At 41.0% G+C, this 26029-nt stretch overlaps 1 protein-coding gene across 6 annotated transcripts; it reads left to right on the plus strand.

Moving 5' to 3' along the window:
• SIAH1 (siah E3 ubiquitin protein ligase 1) lies at nt 1-26029 on the plus strand. Of its 6 annotated transcripts, none has more exons than XM_070451347.1 (2): nt 1-278; nt 24594-26029. In XM_070451347.1, exon 2 carries the CDS (start codon nt 24596-24598, stop codon nt 25442-25444), a length of 849 nt encoding a protein of 282 aa, XP_070307448.1. In that variant the 5' UTR covers nt 1-278; nt 24594-24595; the 3' UTR covers nt 25445-26029. The 6 variants fall into 6 exon arrangements, with proteins under 6 accessions (XP_070307448.1, XP_070307447.1, XP_020736254.1 ...); XM_070451346.1 differs by lacking the exon at nt 1-278 and adding an exon at nt 319-370; XM_020880595.2 differs by lacking the exon at nt 1-278 and adding an exon at nt 551-739.

A 26029-nucleotide genomic window follows, 5' to 3' on the forward strand; every position in this document is an offset into this window, starting at 1 on the left:
CCGCGCCTCCTCATGGCGGCCGCCGCAGTGTGTGGTATTTAGCGGGAGCGCGCGGCGGGCTCGAGGACGCGCGAAACGGCGGCGGCGGCGGCGGCCAGGGGGGAGCCGGGGCGGCCGTTGCGGGGCGCACTCTCGAGCGGCAGCGGCGGCCCAGAGTGTCCCGTCGGTGTTGGCACGAGGAGGAGGCGGTGGCGCTGCCCGCGGTGGCGGGGGTTGGCGGCGGCGACAGAGCGCGTTTGAGCCAGGACCGGGGTCCGAGGCGCGCTCTCCGCCCACAGGTAAGTGGGGCCTGGCCTGGAGGGAGGAGCCGGCCGCGAGGGGCTCCGCGGGAGGAGGACTTCCAGGCCCAGTCATGGCCGCGTGCGGGAAGGTCGGCCGGGCTGGGTCGCGCCGCCCGGGAGGGGGTGCGGGCAGCCCCCAGACCTGGGCGCCTTTGTCTCGTTCCGAGCCCGGCCGCCCGGCCGAGCGCCGCCCCCCGCCCCTCCCCTCCCCTGCCCGGCCCTGCCCGCCGAGGCGAGCCGGCTCGCCCCCGCCCCCGGCGCCCGGGGCCCGGCAGGCCCGCGCCGGGGGTCGGCCACTCGCGGCCGGGCGAGGGCGGGGAAGGGCCTCCTCGCCGACCGGCCCGGCCCCCGCGCGCCTGGGAGGCGGGCCTGGCCAGGGGAGGCGCTCGGCGCTCCCTGCGCCCGGGTGCCGGCCTTTGTTGTGAAGGGTCCCGGGGTTTGCGGCCAACATGGCGGAGGTCAGCTGAGTGCGGGCAGTGGCCGGCCCTTCCCTCCAGCCCCTCCCCGCACCGGCCCGGGGGCAGGACGGGGCGACTCAGTCGTCCTTGGCCTCCCCTGCCTGCCCCCGACCCCGGGAGCGGTCGTCCCCGATTGCGCTGCGTTCTTTCCCGCTCCGGCCTGTGCTTTTCATTGTGCGGTGGGAAGAATGCAGCCTCCTCCCTTGTTTATGTCGTTAGAGAGGAGATCGCGTGAACGATTTGCCAGGGAAGCTCCAGCTTTTTATTGTAAACCTTGGTTTTCCTAGGCTTCGTTTGTCGGGTAGTTTGGGGGCCTTTCTGGACGCTCCCAGATTTATTATTTAGGAATGTGGATAATCTGGGCCACAGCGTTGCGTAGGTTTTCCTTTTCCCGTTCCTGGAAAGATTGAGAATTTGCTCTGACATCCAGAGAAGTCCAGTTTGTGTGTCCGGAAAATCAGATGGTGTAACCGATTTGTCAAAGTCGTAGAAGCCGTGAGCACGGATATAGGACAGGGATCGGACTGCTCGTTTCTAGCTGTTGAACATTTACCATTTCTTGATAAGGGGCTGTCAAGGGTAAATTGTTAACTCTTTGCAGCAGTTGAACGTTGGGAGCGCGGACTCGGAAGTCGGGACTACCTGCTTTGGTTCCAGTCCTGCCCCACCGGTTTGTGACCTTGGGCAAGATACTTAACCTCTCTGTGCCTCTTTTTCTTTACCTTTAAAATAGGGTAAATAACAGTACCTAACTTGTAGGATTGTTGGGAGAATTGATGAAATAGTAGGTGAAGGGCTTAAGGCTTAGAGCAGTGGCAGGCCCATGGTAAGTGCTCAGTAAATGTTTGCTTCCAAGGCTGCTGTTGTTTAATAACTAAATATGAGATTATTTTGGCATGTTGGATATGTTGGAACTGCGTAAGTTTTCTTTCAGTGGATTTTGTTAGTTCCTAAAAATGAAAACAAGCCGTTTAAATGATAAATGTCCAGGCCTTTGAAGATGATCGCGTTGGAAAATTTCTGTAGTAAGACATCTGGGTAAGTCTTGTGTGATCTAGAATTTAATCACATTCATGGCTTAGTTTGCTTTTGAGGTCTTAACTTAGAAAAGTGAAACAGTTGAGTTTCTGAGTGTTAGGTGTCTATGGTGTCACCATCTCATTTGGACATTACTGAAGAGCAGAGTGTAGTGTGGTGATAAATGTAATGGTCTGGTAATTTTCTTTGGGAGATACTGGCTTAAATTGTGGAGGAGAGGATTTGGGTTAACTGTTAGAAATTCATGACAAGTAGATTTTGACCTCAAATGAAGTGTACAAATCCTGTGATTTTTTTTTTTTGCTCTGGAAATTAAAATATACAATAGACATTTGTGATCTGGAATAATTAGTTACAACCCTAAAGTTGGCTTTGCCAAAATATTTTCTCTTGCTCTGTTATAGAAATGCTTTGCATGACCCCTCTTGACACTTTGCAGCATAATTGAACATTTAATAATATTTTAAGCTGAAGTACAGTTTAAATGATAGATGAGGAACTTTTCAGGATAAATATTAACACAAGCTACAAATTCAGAAATTTAATTCAATTTAGTGTAATGTGTTCTCTCTAAGCTTTGGGAAATTTTTACAAAATTGTTGTAGAGCAATAAACTTTAATATCTATAATTTAAAAATGTTAGGCTACAATTAATTGAAGTTACAAAGGAAACATCTAGCTATGGCAACAATCACGTAATATGGAGAATAGGATTTTATTTTCAGCTTATACAGTGTTTAGAAAACAGGTCTTACATAAGGAGGGTAAACAAAGTTCAGTAACTTTGCAGAGCAACCACTTAAAATTTTATTTTGAAGGAATTGATTTACTTTGTTTCTAGAGATTGAAGTTTTTCTTGGCTTAGATCTGTTTTACAGACTTCAGTTATAATTATGAAATGTCCATATACGTCTTATAAAATGTTTTAATTTTTGGTTATTTTTGCTCTAAACCTCACTACAAACAAAATCAATATATGAAAACCTCAGACTTCCTACCCACCCCTAAAGAAAAACCTAGGTATAAACTTTTCCTCCCTAAAAAATTCCTTAATGGTTTCTTTAAAAAAGATTTTTCTAATGCATTTTGAGTCATTTGGTTTTCCATGGCTAGAATTACTAGAGTTTCTGCTGCAAAAGGGCAGGGATTGTGGTCTTTTATTCCTGTATCCTCAGTGGCTGACACTCAGTACAGACTTGTTTCCTGACCTACTACTTCTATTAATATATTCGTATGACACTCAGATTTCTTTGCTTGTGAAACCTAGACCCATGTGTTCTCTTGCTCATAGGTCTTTTTTTTTAATGACTTTTTTTAGAACAGTTTTAGATTCACAGCAGAATTGAACAGAAAGTTCAGAGATTTCCCATATCCTCTGCCCTACTCATGCATAACTTCCTCCATTATCAACATCTTCCACTACAGTGATACATTTGTTACAGTTGATGTACCCACACGTTATCACTCAAAGATTATGGTTTACATTATGGGTCACTCTTGGTGTTACGTATTACAAATTTTGACAAATGACATGTATCCACCGTTAATAGTATCACACAGAAATAGTTTCACTGCCCTAAAAATCCTATGTGGTCTACCTGTTCATCCCTCCTTCTTCCTTAACCTCTGGCAAGCTCTGATCTTTTTACTGTTTCCATAGTCTTGTACTTTACAGAATGTTACATAATTGGAATCAGACGGTGTGTACCTCTTTCACATTGGCTGCTAGTCATGTGCATTTAAATTTCCTTTATGTCTTTTTGTAGCTTGATAGCTTGGTTCTTTTTTAGCGCTGAGTATTATTCCATTGTCTGAGTGTACCAGTTTATCTGTCTACTCACCTACCAGAAGGCATCTTAGTTTCCGCCATATCTTAGGAATTATGAATAAAATTGTCAACATCTGTGTGCAGGTTTTTGTATGGACATAAGTTTTCAACTCCTTTGGGTAGATAAATAACGGGGAGCATGATTTGCTGGATATGGTAAGAATAAATGTTTCGTTTCTTTATTTCTTTGTCTATGCTGGGTCTTAGTTGCACCATGTGGGATCTTTAGTTGCAGCATGCAAACTCTTAGTTGCAGCCTGTGGGATCTAACTCTCTGACCAGGGATCGAAGTCATGCCCCCGGCATTGGGAGCTTGCCATTTTAGCCACTGGAACACTAGGGAAGTCCCTGTTTAGTTTTGTAGTAGAGTGCCAGACTGCCTTTTCACGTGGCTGTGTCATTTTGCATTCCCACCAGCAACGAATGAGAGTTCCTGTTGCACCAAGTGCCCGCTAGCATTTGTTTTCAGTGCCCTGGGTTTTGCCATTCTAAAAGGTGTGTGGCATTATCTTATTTTTTATTTAATTTGCATCTCCTTGATGACTATGATGTGCAGCACCTTTTCATATGCTCCGTTACCATCTGTATATCTGATGAGGTGTCTGTTCAGGTCTTTTACCCATTTTTTAGTTGACACGTTCGTTTTCTTGTTGAGTTTTAAGAGCTGGGCTCTATTTTGGTTAGCAGTCCTTTATCAGGTATGTCTTTTGCAAACGTGTTCTCCCAATCTGTGGTTTACCTTCTCATTCCTTTAACCGTGTCTTTCCCTGCAAGTCATTTTCCACTTTCACGCACCAAAGTGCTTCCAATCTATGCATCCTAAACTAAAACCTTCGTTTCCAACTGTCCTAGGCTCTCATCTTCTGTATCAGTCATAGAGCCCTGATTTTTCTATTCTCTGGTTATTGCCAGAGATCTGGCATCACTTCTCTCCCTGTTTTCATGTGTGCATTCAGTCCTCTTCTGCTTTCTAAATATCTATTTGCTTTTGGTCTCTGCCCCCTCCCTTCAGCTTCTAACATAGATGACTTAAGTCCCAAGTTCCTTGGCAGTATATAGATAGTAAGTCGACAGTGCCTCCTGAAGCTGGCTTTTGTTATTTTCCTGCCATTTTCAACTACGTACTTGCAAGTGCCTGTGCACACCACATATTCTCTTCCAACTAAGCTCTGTAATCTCAGCTTGGACATCACTTAACTGATGTGCTTTTCCTGGACGCCCCACCTTGAGTTGGATGTCATCTCTCCATGTTCTCATAGCACTTTCTGTTTGGCCCTACTACAAGATATATTTCTCTGAACTGTAATTTTCTCTTCTCCTTTGCCTTCACAGATACAGACTGCAGTCTCTATGAGGATTTTGCCTTGATCACCCCTGTCTGGAGTATATTACTGTGGCTGGCATGTAGTTGGTGCTCAGTAGATGTTTATTGAATGGCTAATACCTTCACAGTGTTTTATTATGCTCTTCTGGTCTTATCCTCCAGCATTTCTTCTTTGCCATACCTGATTAGACTGGGTTCTTTTGTTTCTTCAACATTCTCCATACTTAAATATATCTGTGCCTTTGCTCATGATTGTACTTAATTCCTCAGATAATCTGTCTGTGCTACTTCGGGCAGACAACTTAACCTCTCCAAGCCTTAGTTTCCATTAGCATGTGAACATCTACTAAGCATATTGCTGCCCCTTGATCCAGTGTCCTACAGCTAGAGAGGCAGTGTAGCTGAGTGGTTAAGAGCCAGATCTGGATGTGTGTCTAGCATCTTTTACTAGTTGTTTGTGACCTAAAGCTCTGCAAGAGCAGGGACAATGCCTACTGTTGCATTTAAAAGGACATTACTTAACAGAGAAAGTACTTAAATAATTTAAAAAATTAGCTGTTGAATAAGTTACTCAATTTCTCTATTACTACTTACATTTTGGTAAGGGAAGAGAGCAGAATTATAAATTGTGATATATAATATAAAGGAGTGAAGAATAATGGTTGGAGGGAGTCTTGCTGTGAGAAATGGTGGTATTTGCTATTTAGTTGCTAAGTTGTGTCCAGCTCTTGCGACCCCATGGATTGTAGTCCGCCAGGCTCCTCTGTCCATGGGATTTCACAGGCAAGAATAGTGGAGTGGGTTGCCATTTCCTTCTCCAGGGGATCTTCCTGACCCAGGGATCAAATCCATGTCTCCTGCAGTGGCAGGAGGATTCTTTACCACTTCCCCCACTGGGAAGCCCTGCGTTGCTCTTTAAGCTCTGTTAAAAGGATAAGGAACTGTCTGAAGGAGAGAAGGGAGAATATGAGGCTGAAGGAGCAGCAGAAGTAAAGACCCTGAGGCAAAAATGAACATGGACTGTTCCAGGAACTGAGAGAAGAGAGTGTTGCTGGAACAAGTGGTTGAGGAGGAGAGAGAGGGAAGGATCAGATCCTGCAGAGTCAAAGTAAGGAATGTGAATTTTAAGAGTACTGAGAAACTCTTTGAGGGGGCTTCCCCGGTGGCTCAGGTGGTAAAGAATCTGCCTGCCAGTGCAGGAGATGCAAGAGACGTGGATTAGATCCCTGGGTCAGAAAGGTTCCCTGGAGAAGGAAATGGCAACCCACTCCAGTATTCTTGCCTGGAAAATTCCATGGATAGAGTAGCCTGGCTAACTACAGTCCATGCAGTCACAAAGAGTCGGACATGACTGAGCACAAATGCCTAGCTCTTTGGAGAATATAGAAGGCCATTTCTTTGATCAGGCTCCCCTGGTGGCTCAGTAAAGAAATCTGCCTGTACTGCCGGAAACCTAGGTCCGATTCTTGGGTCGGGAAGATCCCCTGGAGAAGTGGCAACCCACTTCAGTATTCTTGCCATGGGAAATCCCATAGACAGAGGATTTCCCCTGCAGAGGTGGGCTGCAGTCCATGGGGTCGCAAAGAGTTGGACATGACTGCACAACTAACACATGTACTTTGATCAGGAAGCACAGTAGTTGATTATGACCTGGATTAATGTGGTGGTGGCTGTGAATACGAAGAGAAGTGGGTGGATTTGAGATGTATTTTGGGGACAGATTTAACAGGGCTTACTGATGGATTAGATATGAGAGGTGAGGGAAGGAAAGAATTAGGTGGTTTCTGGCTTGAGCAACTGTGAATCATAGTGCTGTTTACCAAGAATGAAAGAACTAGGAGGGGGTTTGCAAATAACAATAAAACTCAAAAAACAGAAGGACAGCAGATTCGAAGTTTTGATATGTTGGATTTAAGGTATCTATGAGACACCCAGAATGATGCAGTGAGGTAGAGGAACATCATAGAAGCCAGATGGGAGATGGTAGAGCATGCTCAGGTGTTAGGGAGTGGCCCAGTAGAAAAAGAGAGGTTGCAGGAGAGAGGGAGAATAGCAGTGTGACGTCTGAGGAGGTGAGCGGACACTGCCCAAGGGCCTGGGTCACTTCTTCCATTCCACGAGGAGGGAAGAAGTGGGAAGTCAGCATTCGACGGCTTCTATTGTACTTTCTCAAGGAGGTGTGCGTGAAGCTGTCAGTTGAGTGTTTACATAGTTGGTGATTACTGTACCAGCTGGTGGAAGCCACAGTAGAGAGAGACTGAGCAGGCAGGAGAGGAGATGCTGTGATATGTCACCAGCTATGACACCTGATGCTTACTGTTCTCGGAAAATTGTAGAATACCTGGAGCTGTGGTATATAGGATAACTACATATAGAAATGTGCTCAAGATTTTAAGGATACAACTCAATGCATTTCACACACTATTGTGACCAGCTCCCATGTATCTCATTATTTTTATTTTTGTGGGGAGGGGGGAGTAAGTCCTGCAGAACTCTTAAGCTGAAAGATACAGGTAATACAGTTCATTAGGGTTCAATTTATTCTCCAGGTTTGAACCACAGTGACCAAAATGATATTGGCAAAGACCTTTTATTAGGTTTGAGGTTGCCCAGTTGTGTTGAACTTTCTTGTGGCTTTTGTTTTTGCTTATTTTGAATAGCAGGGGAGTTGGGAGCACATGAAAGTAGAAAAAGAAATAGAGGAAAAATCTTTGGAGAATGAATCTATATTTATAAGGCTGGTATTACCAGTGAGAAATATTTTCTTATGAGAAGAATTTAATGCCAGTCTTGAATTTTATAGGAAGTATTGTACTTGTTATAGTTATTATTGTCATAATTGACAGCCTTAGCCTAGTAATGGTTGATACAGCAAAATTAAGTGTGCTGTACACTAACTCTTTTACTTCAGTTTTTGGTTTGACTAAATGAAATAATCTAATTGTTAAAAACTTGCTTTTTCCTGCCTTTGTGTTTTACCTTTTAGCTCTTTTGAGCTCAGCTAAAGTTGAGTTGTGGTTTTTGTTTTGTCAAGGTCCCTGATTTAGCTTTGTTGGGGACAGCTTTGATATTTTGTTAATACAGATAGTTTCTGAGTTAATTTCTACAGATATTCTTTTGATTTTGTTTGGAGAGGTGATCAGACAAATTTTGTCTTTTAGAATTAACTTTTAAAGTGCTAAGTTTAAGTTTATATAAACTAAAATATATGTACGTGTATTTGAAATATAGGGTTTTTAAAATGTGAAGAGGCTTTTTAAAAAATAATTTTTCCCTGTAAGTATTCATCTATTTGAGGCATTTTAAGGAAAAAGGAAAGCAGTAGGCAGAATCAACTCTTGATCTCTTAATGTTTAAATTTGTGTATGAAATCACTAGCAGTTCGTTAGCAGGAAAGTGTGGGGACACAAAATAGGCACTAAAATTTAATCATTTTAAATCCCCAAAGTAATATATATGTTTTATGGAGCATTTGAGAAACATATACAGAAATGTAACCCCCACCTTCCTCATGATCATTCACAATGTGGTAATTGAAAAGTGTAACCATTGTAGACATTGTGGTGTAGTTTCTAGTCTGTGTGTGTTACACGTTCTTTTAAGTTAGCCATAGACATTTTAAAAGCAGTTTCTTTGATCTGACTAATCATTGTAGATACTTTCCCTTTAAATGATTACTACTTCTCAGTAACTATACATGTTTGAGGGGCTTCCCTAAACTGCGTAATTCCAAATAATGAAATTTGTGTTTATACTCTGTAGTCTATATATTCTTCCATCTTGATATTTTGTGTATATATTTGTAGTTCCATGGTCCCAACTCTAGGCCTTGTGTGGTTTCTGGACTTGACCTCCTTCCCCCCTTTCTAATTCCTTACCTTAAGTCTTTTTTTTTTTTTTTAATTCCTTACTTTAAGTCTTTAAACCATATTTGGCAATTTGGATGCCCTTCTAGTTTTCTGTCCCATTACATGTTATGTATGTACATGTGTACATATATAAAAAGACAGCTATCTCTTTTTTCTCTTTTAACATAAAAGGGATTGTAATATATTCTGTGGGCTTTTTTTTCCCCTCTACCTGTTTAAACAATTTGATTCTTATATGTTAGTAGGTGTGAGTCTGTTTATTTAAAAGAAAAAAAAGGCAGCATAGTATTCTGTTGTACGGACCATCATTTAGTCACTTTCTTCATCTAGAACAGTTTTCAGTTTATTTGCTCTTACAAATAGGGTTGCTGTAGGCATCCATATATATACACCTTTGCCACTGTGTAAGTCATAGGATAGACTCTTGAAAGAAAAACTAGGGGTCACAGAGAGTATACAAACTTTAAATTTTGAAACTGCCAAATCTTCTTGGAAACCTTCATAGTGGACATTTCCAACAGTGTAGGGGAAGTATGTTTCCACAGATCTTAGTCAATACTTGGAATCAAGTCTTTAAAAACAAATTTATATTTGTAATTTCTTAAATAATGCATGCAGTTGGTGACAATTCATACCAAGTTTTTGAACTTTTTCTTTTAGTCTAGCATTTACATGCAAAATATTTCAAAATGAAATACTCTGCTAGGCTCATTTTTTTTTTTTTTTTAAAGAAAAACTACCTGCCGTATTCCTCTCCAGATGTCTTTTTCCAGAGGCAACTACTTTAACCTCTTTGAAGTGACTATATTTTATTTGCTTTCATTGTCTCTAGATAACATGCTTATGTTGTTACTTTAGGATTTCAGTTTTAGGCCTTATTCCTGTTGTGTATTTAACTACCCTTCCTGCCCCTATCACCTGTACAGACCCTTACCGTTCCTATACTCTTCTAGTTTAGTAACATCATACTTCTGTGTCTGCAGTGCTATGACTGTAACAGTCGCAGTCTGAGCCATGTAGTGAACGGTTGCTTCTCTCGGAACCATTTGCACAGCTTTCCTCATAGTTAATGCTCGTCTTCTCTGCTCTGTTTTCTCTGCGTTTGATTGTTTTCTCCTGGACTTTAACAGGTACTGCTCTGTTACCTCTAGCTTTGGATATTAATGCCCAGAAGTCCAAAGCGCTTCTGGTTTCTAGTTTATTTATTCACCTAACATATTTATTGAGCCTGCACTATGTGTCAGGCACTGTTGAGGTGTTTGGGACACATCACTGAACCAGACAAATTCCCATTTTCCAGGTGGTGGAGGAGGGGTTACAACAGCAACCATATTGCCAACAACCATAACAAATGAGTAAATTGTGTAGCCTGGTAGATGGTAAAAGGAGGTCAGTCCTGGGTGGTCATTGGAAGGACTGATGTTGAAGCTGAAACTCCAATACTTTGGCCACCTGATGCAAAGAGCTGACTCATTTGAAAAGACCCTGATGCTGGGAAAGATTGAGGGCAGGAGGAGAAGGGGATGACAGAGGATGAGATGGTTGGACGGCATCACCGACTCAATGGACATGGGTTTGGGTCGATTCCGGGAGTTGGTGATGGACAGGGAGGCCTGGGGTGCTGCGGTTCATGGGATTGCAAAGAGTCGGACACAACTGAGCGACTGAACTGACTGACTGAATGACTGATAGATGGTAATACATTTTATGGACAACAATAGAGTAGAAATGAAGGAGGGGGAAGGAAGAGAGGCAAGGATTGACAACAATGAATGAGCAAGGGTTAGGAGAAGGGGTCAGTGGGCAGAGTGTGGTCACTGTTTATTTAAATACAGGAGACTGGAAAGCCCTCATTGAGAAGGAGGTATACAAGCAAAGATTAGAAGGAGGTGAGAGCCCTGTGGCTATCTCAGAGAAAAGTATTTTAAGGCAGAGACCCAAAGGAGCAACCTGCCTTTAGGGAACAAGGATGCCAGTCAGCCAGTGAGGAAGGAAGAGGTGGGAAATGAAGTCAGACAGTAATGGGGACATACCATCATTGTTAGGGTCTTGTAGACTGTTGTAGGATTTATCTTTTACCTGGATACGGGAGATTTTAATAGATTTTTTTTTTCTTATTGCTGTTCTCTGAATTGGAGGGTGGGGTGGGAGACAAGGATGGAAGCAGGAAGACTGGTTAGAAGGGTATTGCAGTAATCCAGTTGAAAGATAATGATATGGTAGTAGTAGAGGTGATGAGGAGTGGTTGGATTCTAGATTCATTTCTCAGGGAGGTACAAGATTTCCTGGTGGTTTTACACATGTGATATGTAGAGAAGAATCAAGGATGACTTCAACACTTTTGGAATGAGTATCTGGAAGGATGAAGTTTAGGCTATTGGTTGAGTATTCTGGAAGAAGATAAGGAGTTCAGTTTTGACCACCCTCCTGTAGAAATGTCTGGAACTTCCCTGGTGGCTCAGATGGTAAAGAATCCGCCTGCAATGCAGGAGACCCAGGTTCAGTCCCTGGGTTGGGAAGATCCCCTGCAGGAGGGAATGGGCAACCCACTCCAGTATTCTTGCCTGGAGAATCCCATGAACTGAGGAGTCTGGCAGGCTACAGTCTGTGCGGTTGTGAAGAGTTGGACATGACTGAGTGGCTATGCACGCAGGCTGTGGGAATGTCTAGGAGACAGCTGGGTGTACACATCCATAGTTTTAAGACAAATCTGGGAGATTTTGTTTGTTTTTTAATCTGGACATAAAAATGTTGAGGTCCATGGCAATATCAGTGAAATTTTAAAAATACAGGAGTGAATGAGATTACCAGAGTGAAGAAAAGTGGACCATGGACAACTTCCAATATCAGGAGTTTGGGGAGAAGAGCAGGAATCAGTAAAGGAAACGAGCACCTGGTGAGACAGGAAAACCTAAGAGTGTGTGGAGTCAGTGACAGTTTACACAGCAGGGACCAGTGGTGTGGTCAACTCTGTGTGACGTTGGTGATGGTTCAAAACCTGCAAATTAAACACAAACAAAGCTGCAAAACCAGTAAAATTCGAATTACACTATTTATGAAAGTATTGAATACTGCCTGCAAAATTGAAGTCTTGAAACAACATGTTACGGAATTGACTTATGCTGTAGCTTCTTTTGAGTTGAGCACACCAAAGTGTGGTCACCACATGTTGCATTTTCTTACCAGTGTATCAGTGCTTCAGTGAAAACCATGATGTCACCTGTGCTTCACTTCACAGAAATGCATCACTTATATATTGGGTCCTCCTCTATTTTTCTCTTACCTTCCCGTAATTAGAGTACTGTTAGTACCAACTTGGAGCCAGTGTGACCATAACTGTAAACAGGAGCATTCAGTTACATGGCTAACAGGTGGATTCAGATGAGAATGTGCTAATGCTGTTTTTAAAATAACTAAGCCCAAGAGAATAAAACAGGAAAGTTTTTGTAGAGGAATGTGGTACCTGCCCAAAGAATGGAATCTTTGTTTGATGAAATTTAGAGTCTAAGTTAATTCATGTGTTATATCCTTATTCACATAACTAAAATGATTTGGCTAGAGTTTGAGATGTGATGCTTATGTGACCCCATGGACTGGAGCTCGCCGGGCTCCTCTGTCCATCCTTGTCTCCAGGAAAGAATGCTGGAGTGGGTAGCCATTCCCTTCTCCAGGGGATCTTCCTGACCTAGGGATCAAACCCAGGTGTCCCACATTGCAGCTGGATTCTTACCTCTGAGCCATCAGGAAAGCTTCAACTGTTTCAAAGGAGTGTAATTTAGTTTGAATAAGACTCCATGAATTTTTTAATATGGCATTTTCCCCATATATTCCATTGTTCTATAAAGGCAGTAAAGAACTGTTGATCATATGATGCATTAAAAAGTCTCTTCAGTATGACTTTTTGTCTCGTGTAATTTCTTCATCTCTCAAGCCATGTGTTCTCTGCTAGTTAGCTTAGTATCATCAGCTCTTTGTAGGTTACTGCCAGTGTTGATCTGCTTTAAAATGTTTGTTCCCTGTGTATTTACCTACCATTACTTGTCAAGAAGACAGGGAAGGTGGATGAGTTGTATGTTACAGTGTAAAACTGGGTACAGGGTACAGGGAAGAATTTTGGAAACGTAGTTTAACATCAGGATGGAGCAAAGAGCAAAGATCTACTGGAATGTGTGACAGTTTTACATCCTGAGAGAGTATAAAGCCCAAGCAGATTAGTAAACATTAGTAACTAAATGATGAGAATTTGACTGCTTTTATCTAGACACTGTGAGTCTTGGTGATATTGCAGAAGTGATTGTGTTGTAATTATGACTGGTATGGTTTCAATAATTTCAAGTGAGTTCCCCAAAATTCTCTTTAGTGATATGTGGTTTGACTTAAAAAGGTTGAGAGCCTATTTAATCTCTTCCTGCTTCTTTTATTCTTGCTGTGCAGCATGTGGAATCTTAGTTCAGTCTTAGTTTCATGACCAGGTACTGGCCCGAGATCCTTGTAGTGGAAGCTCAGAGTCTTAACCACTGGACTGCCAGAGAAGTACCCTGCTTCTTTTACTCTTATTTTTCTCCTCTTCTCTTCTTGATTCTTTGGTTTGATTTAATGTCTAATGGCTTAATGACTGTTAGGTTATTCCACTTTAATATAAAAAATTCAAAAACAACTACTTGCTATGACTACAGGTTTAATTAAAAGAATTTAGGGAATTGTTTTTTGGTCAGTTTTTATGAATATTGAAGATTAGTTGGATGTGAAGTTGAGTATTCTGTGTAAGAGTGAGACGATTATACATACTTTTCTTAGGCTTATTTGAAAGAAAATAAGATTCAGGGACAAAGCAGACGGTCTGGCTCTGTCCTTATTACTCCTTACTTTTTCTGATCTTCAGTTTCCTCATCTGCAAAATGGAGATACAGCCTTTATGAGTATAGACTGTGTGAAGCTCCTGACATGATGCTTTACAGGTTGGTAGGTGGTCAGTTGGAAGCGTCTGTCATAGCAGACTTTGTTGTCTTTATCACATTTCAGACACTGTCCTAGGCTGAGGTTATTATAAAAATGAATACAATAGATTGAAACAACAGTTTTCAGTAAAATCTTGGGTAATCTGAGTCTTTTTAATTTGGTGATTTGTTTCATGTGTTGTTAGTAATATACCAAATGTTTCCATATACTTGATCTTAATGTCCAAACGTCTGGGTTTTTTCTAATGTTTTTAAAAATTTATTTGGCTGTGCTGGGTCTTAGTTGCAACATGTGAGATCTTTGATCTTCATGGCAGCATGTGGGTCTTCCGTTGCGACGTGTGGTATCTATTTTGACCCGAAGTCCATGGTTTACATTAATGGTTCACTCTTAGCGCTGTGGGCTTCCCTTATGACTCTGGTAGAGAATCCACCTGGCAGTGCAGGAAACTGGGTTCAGTCCCTGGGTTGGGAAGATCTCCTGGAGGAGGAAATGGCAACCCACTCCAGTATTCTTGCCTCGGAAATCCCATGGACAGAGGAGCCTAGTGGGCTCTCTAGTTCATGGAGTCACAAAAGAGTTGGACACGGCTTAGTGGCTAAGTAAACAACTTAGTGCTATATGAGTTTTGACAAATGTACCCACAACTATAGCATACAGGATCATTTCACTGCCCTCAAAATCCTTTGTGATCCACCTAGTCATCCTCTCTTGCCCAGTCTCTGGCAAATACTTATTTTTTTACTGTCTCCATACCTTTGCCTTTTCCAGCATGTCATATAGTTAGAATCATACAACATGTAGCCTTTTCAGACTCACTTTTTTTCACTTAGCAGTACATATTTAGGGTTCCTTCATATCTTTTTGTGGTTTGATAGCTCATTTTCTAAAATTTCTGAATTCCATTGTATGAATGTACCACAGTTTATCTGTTCACTATAGAAAGACATCTTAGTTGATGCCGCATCTTGGGAATCATGAATAAAGCTGCTATAAACATCTGTGTGCAGGTTGTTTGTGTGGACATAAGTTTTCAACTACTTTGGGTAAATTTTGGGGATCATGATTGCTGAATCTTATGGTATATGTGTAGTTTTGAATAAACTGCTAAACTGCCTTCCAAGTGGCTGTACCATTTTGCATTCCCACCAGCAGTGAATGTTGCTCCACATGCCCATCAGCATTTGGTGTTAATCAGTGTCCTGGATTTTGCCATTCTAAAAGGTGTGTGGTAGTATCCTTTTGTGTTTTAATTTGCATTTCCCTGATGACAAATGATGTGGAGCACCTTTTCATACGCTCCTTTGCTATCTGTATATCTGATGAGGTGACTGTTACCGTCTTTTGCCCACTTTTTTTCCTTTTTCTTTTTTGATTAATTCATTTGTGGCTGTGCTGGATTTTCATTGCTTTGTGCGAGCTTCCTCTAGTTGGGCCGGGTGGTGGCTGGTCTGTGCATGGGCTTCTTGCTGCGGTGGCTTCTTCTGTCGTGGAGTGTGGGCTCTAGGCCTGGGGGCTTCAGTAGTGTGGCACGCCATTTAATTGGCGTATTCATTTTCTTGTTGAGTTCTGTGCAATATTTTGGATGACAGTCCTTTATCAGATATGTCTTTTGCAAACATTTTCTCCCAGTCTGTGGTTTGTCCTCTCATTCTCTTGATCACATCAAAGAGCATTTTTTTTTTTTTTTTTTTTACTTTTTAAGTCCAGCTGGTGAATTGATTCTTTCCGGGTTCATGCCTTTGATTTTTCTGAAGTCATTGCTAAACCCAAGGTCTTCCAGATTTTCTCCTGTGTTATCTTCTAGGATTTTTATAGTTATGTTTTACTAGGCCTGTGATTTGAGTTAATTTGTGAAAGGTGTAAGATTTGTGTCTAGATTTCTTTTTTTGTTTTGCCTGTGGATACCCAGCTGTTCCAACACCATTTGTTGAAGTCTTCTCTTTTCTTCATTGTGTTGTTGCTTTTTGCTCCTTTGTCAAAGATAAGCATGGTGGTGTTGTAAAATATTGTTATTTAAAGTAGATTGTAAGTCTCAATTGTGAATCTCTTTAAGGTTATATCAAGCAACAGATGCATTTTACTGAGGAGTCTTCAGGGATGAGTGAGCTCTGGTTATACACATGCTAATCCTTCATACTGTTGTACTTGATTGATTTATTCATTCAGAAATACTTGAGTACCTGGTCTGGACTGGGTACTGTCCTAGGTGCTGGAGATAGAAGAGAGAGCACAGTAAACAAAGTCTGTTCTGATGAAGCTTATATTCTGCAGAGCTTCTGAACAAGAAGTTAATGGTCAGGGAACCTGGGAGTTCTCAAGACCCTTCGAGGGTCAAAGCTGTTTTTCATAATAATGAGACATGAAAGTAAAGTGAGGTTCCCAGAGGCTTCATGACATGTGGTATCTTCACAGATTAATTGCAGAAAGTGAAAGTGAAAGTTGCTCCGTGGTGTCCGAGTCTGTGACCCCATGGACTTCACAGTCCATGGAATTCTTCAGGCCAGAATGCTAGAGTGGGTAGCCTTTCCCTTCTCCAGGGATCTTCCCAACCCAGAGATTGAACCCAGGTCTCCTGCATTGCAGGTGGATTCTTCACCAGCTGAGCCACAAGGGAAGTCCAAGAATACTGGAGTGGGTAGCCTTTCCCTTCTCCAGAGGATCTTCCCTACCCGGGAATTGAACCGGCAACTTCTGCATTGTAACTGAGCAGATATTAAATATCCAACTTTTGTTTTTCTTACTGTATCATATTAAAAAGATTTGCAAAAAACATAAAACATAGATGCTCTTCTCCCTATTATGGAAGATATTTTTGATAAACATTTAACATGTAGATTTTTACATGTTATATAAAAAATGTGATGGTAATTTTAACATATATTTAAAGTTCTTGACTTGAATTTCTAATATTGTAAAAATTAATACATATAAACCACATTGACAGAATGCTCTTTTGGGGTCCTCAATTTTTTAAAACTTTAAAACAGTAACGACAAATTTTTTCTTACATGGCTATATAGGCTTAAAGGGCTTTAGGAGTCATGAAAGTGAAAAGTGTTAGTCACTCAGTCGTGTCTCTTAGTGACCCCAAAGAGTAGCCTGCCAGGCTCCTCTGTCCATGGGATTTTTCCAGGCAAGAATACTGGAGTGGGTTGCCATTTCCTTCTCCAGGGGATCTTCCTGACCCAGGGATTGAACCTGGGTCTCCCACATTGCAGGCAGACTCTTTACCGACTAAGCCATGAGGGAAGACCTTAGGAGTCATACATAGGGTCTTTTCATCTCCACACTTGGAAGCAGTCCTAGATGTAAGTGAATGTGCTTAACTATATTCCAGTAAAACTACTTACAGAAACAGGCAAGTGACCTACAGCTGTAGTTTGCCAATTACTGGTAGAAAGGGTTCCTGAAACCAAAAATGTTTGAGAATTGTTGTTATCAGCGAAAAGCTGATACTGAGGAGGAGAGGGAAAAGGACAGAAGACAGACAATAAGTAGTAAGAAATTATTTAGCAAGTGAATTTCACATGGCAAGAGATAATATGAAGATAGTAAGAAGAGTGATCTGGCCTTTAGATAAAGTGATCAGAAAGGCCCCTCTAAGATGCTGACTCTTACTCATCTCCCTTGTTTTTTTTTTTTACTCTTTTCCCGGCTGCATTGGGGATCCCTCTTGTGTTGGGAGGGAAAGCAAAAGATAGTTGAATCTTACTAAACTTAAATTCAGAAAAGGTTAATTTTTCAAGTTGAATTAGAAAATGTCCAAAGAATATCTGCTTTACAAGGATCTAGGAAATTATAACATTGCCCAGATTAGAACATTGACCTACTTTATATGACATTTAGCAAGTTCTTCTGTGTCATTCTCTTCTGAAAATGAGAGAGTTGGTTAAGATCTTTTCCAAGTCTAAAATTTTTTCATAATGTCTGTTGGCCTAGGATGCCATTTACTACCCCTTCTAAGTCTTCCTTAGTCACATAGCTCTTCAGTTCCCTTTTTTTTAAAAATTAGTTCTGTGATCTGAAATTTATTTTGAAATCCATTTTCTTTTCTATAACATGGGGGATAAATGCTTAACCTGGAAGCTCATTGAGGACAATACCTGGTACATACATATGCTTATTAATGAACATCTGGGGCAGCTGTTTTAGTGAGGATGAAAGAAAGCCCCTTCTCTGCCTCCTTATTTATTTAGTTTGCTGACCCTGGAACCATTTAGGTTATAGCAGTGAGAAAAAAACCACTAACCAAGAGTGACGCTTCAGTGAGGGACATGAATATTAAACATGCAAACTTTAATAGGTTAAGGAAGTACAAGAGCAGTGCAATCTGAATTTATGTGGCCATTCCAACTTCAGGGAAAGGGAAGGGAAGCAGCCATCCCTTCCATCTTACTCTGCTCCCTTGTTGGAGGTTGAGGGTATCTATATAATTAAATACTTTAGCATATCAGGAGATAGGTAACCTTAGCAAAACCAAATTTATGAATTAAAACTTGAGTTCTCTTGGAATGCAGTACAAAGCAAGGATCAGAATGATGAGAAAAAATATATTAAGACTTTTGAAGATAGATTCAGGAGAGTCAGTATCAGAATTATGTGAAGAAAAGAACTGAGTAATGGTAAGAGTTAAAAAAGAAGAGGAAAGGTCCACAAAGGTAAAAGATTTGTCTTGAGATTGAAAACACTTGCTGTTTTGCTAGTGCTGATGACATATATCTAGATTTTCTGATGAAAATTTCTTTCAAAAGTCCTAGAAGCCACCTGTTAGGGTAGAAAAGTTGCCTGCAGAGGAATGAGAATAAAAGTGAGGTTAGATTTTTGATCTGTGTAGTTACTTATCAGAAGACAGCAGGATTTATGTAATTCTTAGGGGTAAATGGTATGACTAAAATTCTGAGCTTGTGCAATTTATGCAAGAGCTTTGGACTGTTAACATTGAGGTTTGACCTGCCTTGTTTTGGGAGATGTTTATAGTTTCATTTTTGAGGTTAGATTCACTGTGAAATAAAAATAATGAGGAAAATAGTGAAGTAAAATTAGGATATAGAATCATGCTGTCCAGTGGGACTTTCTGCAGTGACGAGGATATGGTGGTAACTATTTTGCATCCCCATCAGCAGAGTTTAATAGTTCCGTCTCTTAGATAGCTCACAGGCCTCTCACTTCTACTTTGCATTTCATCTCTTACCACAGCTTGGTATTTAGCCTAGTGCCTAATGGGTTCTGGTTAGATATTTTTTGTTTGTTTTTTTACTAAGTATAGAAGCCTCAAAATACAGTGATTTAGGGAATGAAAAACAAATATACTTTGCTTTATACCTTTAGGTTATGGTTTGCATTTTCCTCTCCATTTACTGTCATCACCTTTGTTCAGACTTCTGCTTTTACATCTTCTATCAGGTCTTTTGTCCTGGACTTCCCCCACTTCAGATCGTTACTCTTATTGGATATATAAATCTGACTCTGTGACTACAACATTTTCTGAATTATCTTTAGGAAAAGAACTTTTAGGAAAATATTGTGTACAATTTTTTAAAATTACCATTAGTTTGACATAGTTCTGGAAACTAAAAATAGATTGCTTGATTTCCACCCCCCCTTGGCATTATTGTGTTATAATGAAGTTTGATTTTTAACTTAGCATTTTAAGCTGCTGAGTTTTTAAGGAGATGCCATAGTTTTAATTTTGTGGTGGGCATCTTTGAGGGGGGTCATTACTTGCAGGTCATGATAACATTTGTACTGCAAGAAAATGAAAAGCATAGCATTGTTGGGTATTCATTAAAATGCCCAGGCACAAAGTTACGATTAATCAGAGAAATTGTTCATTAGTCATTTATAATAGGAAAAAAAGGTTCCCACATGAAATTGAGACTAAAAGTTTGTTTACTTTAGTCGTAAGTTTGTTAATGTGACATAGCAATGGTTAAATGCTCTAAAATTACTAAGGCAACATTAAAGGCTGATTGTAAAATGTTTTTATTGAAATTAAAGTCTATTTAAACTTTATACCAAATGGGGCCCGAGATGTAAGCTTTATTTTAGAAAGGGTAAGTAATAGTGAACTCTTGATAAATTTTGGAATTTTGCTAACTTTGGATTCTGTGGGCTTGTCTTATTGTAATGTAGTTTATGTAAAAATTTATCTCATAAAACCAGTTTAAATGTTCTACCTAGTTGAGAAATTCTACTATATTGTGCTAAAAATTAGTTAAAGGTAGTTGCTCTTTGGTAGACATGTTTGATAATCTTACTAAAGCTAAAGGCATCTTTTAGAGTATACATCTGGAACCCACAAGTTCTAGGTCTCTAATGACTTTAGGCCAGACAAGTTAACTTTTGGAATTGTGTAAGTCAGCACTTACATATTTTGGAATATGTACCATCTATGATACATATAACTTACCCATCTTCCTTAATCCAGACAAAAGCCATGCAAGGCTAGCAATATTGTTCCAGTTTTACAGCTGAGCAGGTGGTGAAGTTTGAATTCAAGTGTAGATGACTCCAGAACACTTCCATTTTTATTGTCCTGACTCACTTATTCAGAAGCTTGTCTGCAGATTAATGATTTTTAGATGGTGTTGTAAGGATCTGGGTATAGGTTCTTTGTATATAGGTTCTTTTTGTATAGGTTCTTTGGAAGTTTGGGAAAACATTTTTTTGCTTGAGAAATATGTTATCCCTTTTACTTGTTTTTACACATTTGGACTCTGTCCTAAATCTGTCTGAAGTTTTTCTGTTCTAAAATATTTGAAGTCTCCTGCTCTAGAAACCTGAGACCTATCTAGAATGAATATGTATTAGAAAATGAAAACATAGATTATCATAATTTATATTTTTCAGTGAACAGACTTTTCAATTATATTTCTATTCCTAATGATGTTTTCTGTAGCCTGATACCAAAATGACATTGAGGTGATTGAACACACTATTAATAGGGTGGGGAAGTGATTAGAGTTAAAACTTTATGGTGAAAATGGCCAATTTACAGCACAGGGTTCACGCCCCACACCAGGCAGGTCTTGGTGCCTTTAAAGGCTGCACTAAGCATGATGTAATGACAGGTTAAACCTCTGAATGCCTGAGCTGACGCAGTGCAGATAGGAGGCCGTGGACTTTACTGGGGCAAGGGTAATGCTTATTTAAAAACAAAACAAGCTACTCTGTTTAATGAGGCCGTTTAAGATGGTTTTCCTAGAGTAGGAAGAGAATAAGATCTAAATTTGGAGGTTAAAGCGGGAGTTTAATATGGATATGTGTGCTTACTACTCTCACTACAAAATCTTCTTGAAGAGAGAAGGAGTTTAAGGTGCTGACGGCGGTAAAAATGGAGAAGTGAGTTACAGTTGAGGAAATAGGTAGTTAACGCCCGTTAAATAGTTACTGAACAAAGTAGGGAGAATGCTTTTACTTTATAAAAATCTAGCGTCCGCAGGGTTAACTTCCTTGAGTATATAGTGCAGAGATGTGTGCTTGTCTGGTCGCGTATTTCCCATATATTCTGTGTAGACTTTGGGTTGAAACCATGCAAAATTGCCGATATCCGACTGTTTGGGCCTACAGAAATGGAGTGTTTCAGCTTTCTAGTAAGCTGATGGAAGTGCTGAGGCGTGCACAGTATCACCGCGGATTGAGGATCGCGGGGTTTTGCGCCGGGTTTTACTCGGCTGGGAGCCTGGGTGGGAGTTGCGCGCTCCTTGTCCAGGAGCAGCTTGGGAGCTGCCCCAGACAGGGTGGGGCGGAGCCTTAAGCCCCGCCCCCGTACGCCTCCCCGCCTCTCGCCAGCCGCCGCAGCCTCCGCCCAGTGCAGAGACAGCCTGCGGCCGCCTGGCACTGCGTTGGCGCAGACTCTCCAGCTGCGGGCCGGATCCTGCAGTAGTATCTCGAGCTGGCACCGAGAGCGCACGTAATCGACCAGTCGCCTCTACGCACCCTTCAGCCCTGTTCTTCACCGAGCTGGCAGGAGCCTAGCCGATGAATTTGGGGAAGACAGACTTCCGAGACAGACGAAGGTTTAGGGCCCAGCAGAGGACAGCTCAGCAATGGCTCCCATTTTTGGAGACGCAGGCGAATTTGAGCTCATGGGGAGGTGTGGTCGACTCCTCTTGGAACAGGAGTGGGCATCAGTTCTCTTCTTCAGTAGCCAGTGCTTCTGAGGAGTGAATGGAGTGTATGGAGTAGGGCATGTGCCTCCTTTTGAAAACTAGACCCAGGACATGTTTAGGAACAGAAGGTATCCAGGAGAGCCCTCTGTTGCAAGTTGTCTTTGCCTCTGGGGGAAAGGCTGTGAGCTCTCTGACTTCTCATGACCGGGAAGTCTCCCTTACCTTTTCTGTACTCCTGGAGAGGCGTCTTGCTCACTTGTTTACCAGCATCTGGGACAAGGAAGAGAAAAGGTATTGCCATCAAGAGACTGTGTTGCTTAAGCTGTGAAACGGGAAAGTTGTTTTGAGCCTCTGAAACGGATCAGGAAATTGCTGCAACAAAATTGAGCTGGCAGTGATGTTCTTTTGATCAGCCGTGCTTTTCTCAGTTTAAACCAAACTTCAGGTTATGTCATGACTGCTGCAGAGCTTTCCAGACACTTCAGTCCTTGGTTCCTACTGCACGGCTGCTGTGGTGTGTTTGGATTATTTTTCCGTGTGAAGATGGACTGAGTTCCACCTTCCGAGCTTTGGGAAGTTTTAGCAGCTACTGTCCTATAATACTTAAATTCACCAGAAATAGAAGCCATATTTTACTTGTTTTCACAGTTTGAATAGGAATTTTAAGTTGTGTTTTGTACATTTGGGAAAATAATAATGTATATTGTAATGTGAATCTGGACTATTGATAAATGTATAACTTTTGCTAGGTCAAAAAATGAAACAGTAATATTCTTGCTTAGTTACGTTGAATACAAACTGAGTTTAGTGACCAGCTGTTTTTGGTTTAGTGATTTGAAAGGCATGGGCTTAGATTTTGTGCCCAGGGAATCACTTCTCAGTTATTATGTTGCTCTCTTAAATGAGCCACATAAAATGGACCATGAAATAAGCATATATACGGGACACTTTGGCAATGCTAAGCCATTGTTTTACTAGTGAGCTAAAATAAAATGCATGGATCATCATAGGCAGAAAAAAATCTCAGGGGTAAACTGGATTTCACGAGAGTTCCTTCATAGTGTTTTTTGTTGGGCTGAACACTTTGGTTATACAGGGCTTCAGTGATGAGAGTTGATTCCTGTTGTCTTAAATCCGTGTGATGAACCATGTTATGATAGAAGTCTTGTGATCCCTTTTTTTCCCCTTGAACTTGAGAATATTCCTTTAGTGACAGTGGAATTGCTCTATTTGGGGGTTTCCTGGGGGAGAGGTTTCGCTCTCAATCCCCATTTAAGGTGTCTGTCCTGAGTAATCTATGAGTATGTGCTTGTGCTCATCAGTACATGGGGTCTGACTCTTTGTCACTCTGTGGACTGTAGCCCACCAGGCTCCTTGGTCGATGGGAATTTCCCAGGTAAGAAAACTGGAGTGAGTTGCCATTCCCTCCTCCAGGGGATCGTTCCGACCCAGGGATGGAACCTGTGTCTTCTGCCTTGGCCAGTGGATTCTTTACTACCAGGCCACCTAGGATGTGCTATCTATGAGTAATAGAACCCAGATTGCATTTATGTGGTCTCATTGATAATCAGCATTATTTTTTTCAACATTAAATTCTTTCCAACAGAATGACAATTATAATTAAGGAAACATTAACATTTAGAAGTTGTTAAATTTTGATATTGTAGAAATATGGCTTGTGGTTATTAAGTATATACTGTTAAGACATAAGTGGACTGATTTTTTGTCATCCCCAAGAAAGCGGCCCACTATATCCTGGGAAAAGGTGCTTGTTTTATCTTTTATTCAGCTTGACAGTTAGTTAACATTGTTCATCATTTCTTCCAGATGGAATTTATTTCTTAAATAATGTTTAATACTGTGCTGATGAATGCTTCAGCAACACTGGTGAACTCTATAGTAGAGTATAAGGAATTCTTTACCTGTTGACTCTGTCCCTCACCCCTAATGTTGTGTGAGTCTCTCTGATACTTTTTATCTTTATTCTTTATGTTTTCCTGACTCTCCTTCCTCTTTGCAAATTATACCTGATTTATATTGTAACAGAATGATTTGCTTCCAAATACCAGACTCACATCTTTTAGAGGGTGGCCCTCTATTTCACCTATATACTTCCTCAATTTTGAAGGGGGTCACAGATTGGTAGGAAACAAGATTAAGATCTAGCTGGTGTTAACATTCATGGAGATGGATGATGGGATGGCATCCCAAATAGATCTCTTGAGCAGATAATATTTACCATTAGGAAGAGTAATCAAAAGTCAGTACCCTGGTGATCCCTTGGATCATGTAGAGCTCACTGAGGCTGTCAACAGCTGACTTAAGAATGGGGAAGAAATAGAATGAGTAGGGCAGTTGAACACAGAGAGGCAGGGGAAATTCCAGTCAAAATTGATTTCATTGAACTTAACAGTGCTCCCTAGTTGTTTAGGATCCAAGTTTCTATTTTAGCATTTATTCCATGTAGTCCATCCAAGGATGATTTTTTAACATTTTTTAGAAAAAGGGAACGTGCTCTGGAACATTGTGAAAACAGATTTTATCCAATGTACAGTGCACATATTTTGTGTAATCGATGTTGTTTTAAACCCTGTTTGTTTTATTTTGCTTACAGTAAACTTTGCACTATAAGTATTTTTGGCAAATGTTATTTATATAAAACATGTTATAGTTGTAATTATTTTTATCCTGCCTCCTTATACTTTTGTGTTTTTTATTACAGAAATGAGCCGTCAGACTGCAACAGCATTACCTACTGGAACCTCAAAGTGCGCGCCGTCCCAGAGGGTGCCTGCCCTGACGGGCACAACCGCCTCCAACAATGACCTGGCGAGTCTCTTTGAGTGTCCCGTCTGCTTCGACTATGTGTTACCACCCATTCTTCAGTGCCAGAGTGGCCATCTTGTTTGTAGCAACTGTCGTCCCAAGCTCACATGTTGTCCAACTTGCCGGGGCCCGCTGGGATCCATTCGCAACTTGGCTATGGAGAAAGTGGCCAATTCAGTACTTTTCCCTTGTAAATACGCCTCTTCTGGATGTGAAATAACTTTGCCACACACAGAAAAAGCAGATCACGAAGAGCTCTGTGAGTTTAGGCCTTATTCCTGTCCGTGCCCTGGTGCTTCCTGTAAATGGCAAGGCTCTCTGGATGCCGTCATGCCGCATCTGATGCATCAGCACAAGTCCATCACAACCCTGCAGGGAGAGGACATAGTTTTCCTTGCTACAGACATTAATCTTCCTGGTGCTGTTGACTGGGTGATGATGCAGTCCTGTTTTGGCTTTCACTTCATGTTAGTCTTGGAGAAACAGGAAAAATATGATGGTCACCAGCAATTCTTTGCAATTGTACAGCTGATAGGAACACGCAAGCAAGCTGAAAATTTTGCTTATCGACTTGAGCTAAATGGTCATAGGCGGCGATTGACTTGGGAAGCCACTCCTCGATCTATTCATGAGGGAATTGCAACAGCCATTATGAACAGTGACTGCCTAGTCTTTGACACCAGCATTGCACAGCTCTTTGCAGAAAATGGCAATTTAGGCATCAATGTAACTATTTCCATGTGTTGAAATGGCAATCAAATATTTTCTGGCCAGTGTTTAAAACCATTGCATTCAATTTCACAGAGAATAAGGCACCTGTCTGCCTACCAACCAAAAACTTGTGGTAGGTGGAAGCTAGACACATGAAGGTAAATAAAAGGAAAGGCTGTTAAATACAGGAAACAGTTGCATGTAATAACACTAATATATTTAAAAATAAGTCAACAGTAAACCACTGAAAAATAAATATATATATATATATACACCCAAGATGGGCATCTTTTGTATTAAGAAAGGAAGCATTGTAAAATAATTCTGAATTTGTGTTTGTTGTAGATCGAGTGTACCGTTGAGAAATACTGGGTTCTTGTTTTGCTTGTTTTGTTTCTTTGTGTGCCTGTGCCTGTGCGTGCGCGTGCGCGTGAGTGTGAGTGTGTTTGGGTTTTTTTTCCTTTAACTGACAAGCCATGCTGAGTGGTCTTGGACCACTGCTTTTCCCTCTGTGAGTCAATACATAGTGCTGCTGTGTGTGTATATTTTTTTGTGTGTGTATTTGCTAATTTTTATTAATTCTAGTTTTTCATTAAATAAATTTGACTTTCTTTTCTGTAA

The sequence above is a fragment of the Odocoileus virginianus genome, chromosome 20 (genome assembly GCF_023699985.2).
Source record: "Odocoileus virginianus isolate 20LAN1187 ecotype Illinois chromosome 20, Ovbor_1.2, whole genome shotgun sequence".
NCBI classification, from domain to species: Eukaryota; Metazoa; Chordata; class Mammalia; order Artiodactyla; family Cervidae; genus Odocoileus; species Odocoileus virginianus.

Coding starts and splice junctions, on each gene's coding strand:
- SIAH1 (XM_020880228.2), top strand. CDS start 22,072: ATGACCGGGAAGTCTCCCTTACCTTTTCTGTACTCCTGGAGAGGCGTC. Junction 22,163..24,593: donor TGGGACAAGGAAGAGAAAAG/GTATTGCCATCA, acceptor TTTTTATTACAG/AAATGAGCCGTCAGACTGCA.